This window comes from Sesamum indicum, linkage group LG9, assembly GCF_000512975.1.
Source record: "Sesamum indicum cultivar Zhongzhi No. 13 linkage group LG9, S_indicum_v1.0, whole genome shotgun sequence".
NCBI classification, from domain to species: Eukaryota; Viridiplantae; Streptophyta; class Magnoliopsida; order Lamiales; family Pedaliaceae; genus Sesamum; species Sesamum indicum.
The window spans coordinates 7,730,271-7,733,213 of record NC_026153.1 but is presented as its reverse complement, the minus strand read 5'-3'; the positions used below and the strand labels follow the sequence as shown (position 1 = coordinate 7,733,213).

The 2,943-nt window shown below is 37.1% G+C and overlaps 1 protein-coding gene across 1 annotated transcript in view; it reads right to left on the bottom strand.

Moving 5' to 3' along the window:
• LOC105171162 (DNA polymerase epsilon catalytic subunit A) overlaps nucleotides 1–2,943 on the bottom strand; it is a 23,619-nt gene that overhangs the window by 2,532 nt on the left and 18,144 nt on the right. Inside the window, exons 39-44 of the mRNA XM_020696989.1 lie at nucleotides 2,712–2,810; nucleotides 2,351–2,613; nucleotides 2,228–2,276; nucleotides 1,707–1,867; nucleotides 1,556–1,622; nucleotides 158–304 (exon numbers count right to left, since the gene is read on the bottom strand). Of these exons, the coding sequence (XP_020552648.1) occupies nucleotides 158–304; nucleotides 1,556–1,622; nucleotides 1,707–1,867; nucleotides 2,228–2,276; nucleotides 2,351–2,613; nucleotides 2,712–2,810 (786 nt within the window). The remainder of the gene's footprint in view (nucleotides 1–157; nucleotides 305–1,555; nucleotides 1,623–1,706; nucleotides 1,868–2,227; nucleotides 2,277–2,350; nucleotides 2,614–2,711; nucleotides 2,811–2,943) is intronic.

Sequence of the window (2,943 nt, the reverse complement as noted above, 5' to 3'; positions counted from 1 at the left end):
CGGCATTATAGGGCCTTTCATTCTTTTGGCTGGGACTTTAGAATATGCTTTGACGTCCAAGTGAAACCTCATGAAGTATAGCATATAACTGAACTCTGTGGATCATCTACAGGTCAAATCACTAAGCAAGTCTTATTTTGTGAAATGGATGACCCACCTGAGTTGCTTTAGGTAAGTTTTCTGCAATAGTCCAGCTGGAGATGATGTCTACTTGAGAATCATTGTGCATGCTATCCATACTTGCTTCTGAATATTCTTCAGTTACTCCATCTTGTAGTCTAGCTTGAATTCCACCATAATTGTACTAACATTGAAAATGAAGGAAAGAAGAAAAGAATGAGAATGTATCAGAAAGACAACTCATACAAGTGAATCACTTTTTTATCTGATCATTTTATCTTCACATTGCTTCGCTGTTGACCAAATGCAATTGAAAGTGTGCAAAATTTACTATTAACCAACCAACAAACAGGGAACAAGAAAAACACGCGTATCACTCAATACTGGAAGACCAACAATCACAACTAAACTACCACCAAGCAATCTGGGAGCAAAGTTGTTGTGTTGGCATTGGACTCATGCTGATCAGCAGAGAGGGAATATCTGACAATATACTCCCCAACAGAACTTCAGTTCCTTATGGCTTGACATTAACACACTAAGACAAAAGTCTGAATCTGCTTTCAATTTGATCAGTAATATGTCATACCAGGCAACAGAGACCTATGTAACATGGGTTTCAAAAATTCATATGTTTGTAGGAATGCTACCACGATACGTCAAAAATCATGCCTTTTGCAAAGTCGGATCGAATACTTATTAAGTGCCAACCTGCTTTGCCATGTCAGATATAACAGTTTTTAGGTGCCTGGCTATTGGTAGATGTACGCAACCCCTTTCCCTTTAAAGCCTTATACAACTCCCGGTCTTCAGTATACAACAGAAATTTTAGTAGGTATGAAAAGAAAATGTTTTTGATTGCCGATTCTCTATTATGATGTTCTTCACAGTGGATTAAGTGATTACCAAATTTTCTGACTACAGCTTTAGGCATTCCCGTTTTTCTAATTCCAATATACGAAAGACAACTTTTAATGGATGAAGGTACATGAAATACAGAAGGATAGGGGGACCTCAAAAGTATGGAGCAACATCAATACCACATAACAAAAGGAGAATCCAACTATATGATAAACCTAATACTGATGTATCATATAACTCTTACAAATTGAAGATAAGGGCTGGTCTCAGGAGGTTCTAATGCCAACACATGCTACCTACATAGTTAACACTAACATGCATTCACCAGCAGTTGTACTGTTTAAATCATCACCAAAACCCAGGTAAATGATGATTTACTGTTCTGTAATAGGATCTGCATTCAGAATAGAACACCCACACTAGAGCATCACATTAGCTTATTAAATCCTAAATCATATAGAAAATGCATAATTTTACTAGGAACATGCACAATAAATTGGCAGCAAATCTGTATTGTGCATTACACCATATCAGAGGAATTGGTCAGTCAACTAAAACTAAGGACACTGCCAACCTGATCCATAAAGAGCAGGGAGTGCCAAAACTGGACCGGCTCAAGTTCAATCCACTCAAACAAGTCCCTGCTACAAAGAAAGTTTGAGATATTATTCAATAAAAACGAAGTGATTGGTTACAAGTCATTCAGGATACATGCAGAGACGAACCTAGACTGCAGAGTTTTAACGACACTCTCACAATAAGCTTTAGCTGCAGGCAGATCAGACTTTCCTGTATCAATTATAACTCTGCGGAAGCTTGAAAATACAATTGTTGCACCTAATTTACGAAGCTCAGCCATCAGCAAAGCAAACACCTTCTGCATAACCTGCCATAAAGATATCATGTGTCAAATGAATAAAACTAAGTAAGAAATCTCTAATGAAATGGACTAACACGCTTTTAGGAATGAATTTATGTCCAGGAAGTATCAAAATTCCATTTTATCTCCTGAAGCATCTGTCACCAAAATTTTCAACCTTATAGACTCCAGAAACCACTCCAATAAATATGAAGATCTTCTAATGAAGAAAACACAGTCAGCTGAACATGGAAGTTAAAAAATAAAATGGAGGAAACAGGATAAACAATGTATTTAGAATGTTATTATCATGTTTGACTCATATGCACCATGACATGTGTTTCTTGATTTAACAATAACCGTCATGTTTCCTGAAAAAGAAATCACCTTATGGAGCATGCGATGGAGAGCAGGGTCATGAAGTTTAGATCTTGGACTGCAGTATACATTAGAGACGAGGTTAGTACAATTCTTATGGGATACACTGAATAAAAATTCCTATTCAGCAACCTGCAAAGCCATCGGTAGAGATGCTGCAATATAGCATCTGCAAACACATTTCCAGATGTAACTGCATCAGCGAGGCATCTTTGTATCAACTGTTTGAGAACACGAAATGCAGGTGCACAGGAAGTTGCCTCATCAAAACAATATTGCTTGTCAGAATTAAATGAAGCAGGATTGGGTTCCTGGTCTAGACCAAACAAAGCACCTCCTTCCATTTCATTGACTTGGTTACTCTTCAGAAGAGCATTGACAGCTAGGTGATGGATCTAAGAATAAGAGAAAAACAAACTAATTTAACCACATGGATAAGAATAACCTTGAAACAGAAGAAAGGCAGGGAAAATGGGAGAGAAGGAGCTTAAACCTTGAGCTCAACCGTAATTTTCCTATAAGCACCAGGATAAGTAAGAACAGGTTGATTGACCTGGTTGTAGAAAAAGTTATTAATCTCCATACCTAACAACTGAATAAGAAATGCTCTTCCTATATAAATACAGAACTGATAAAAAACATCGTACATGCAGGAAAGAAAATACAATATGAAGTTCAAACACTCACCTCGTCTATAAAACAAGGTACTTCTTCATTAGTGCCTT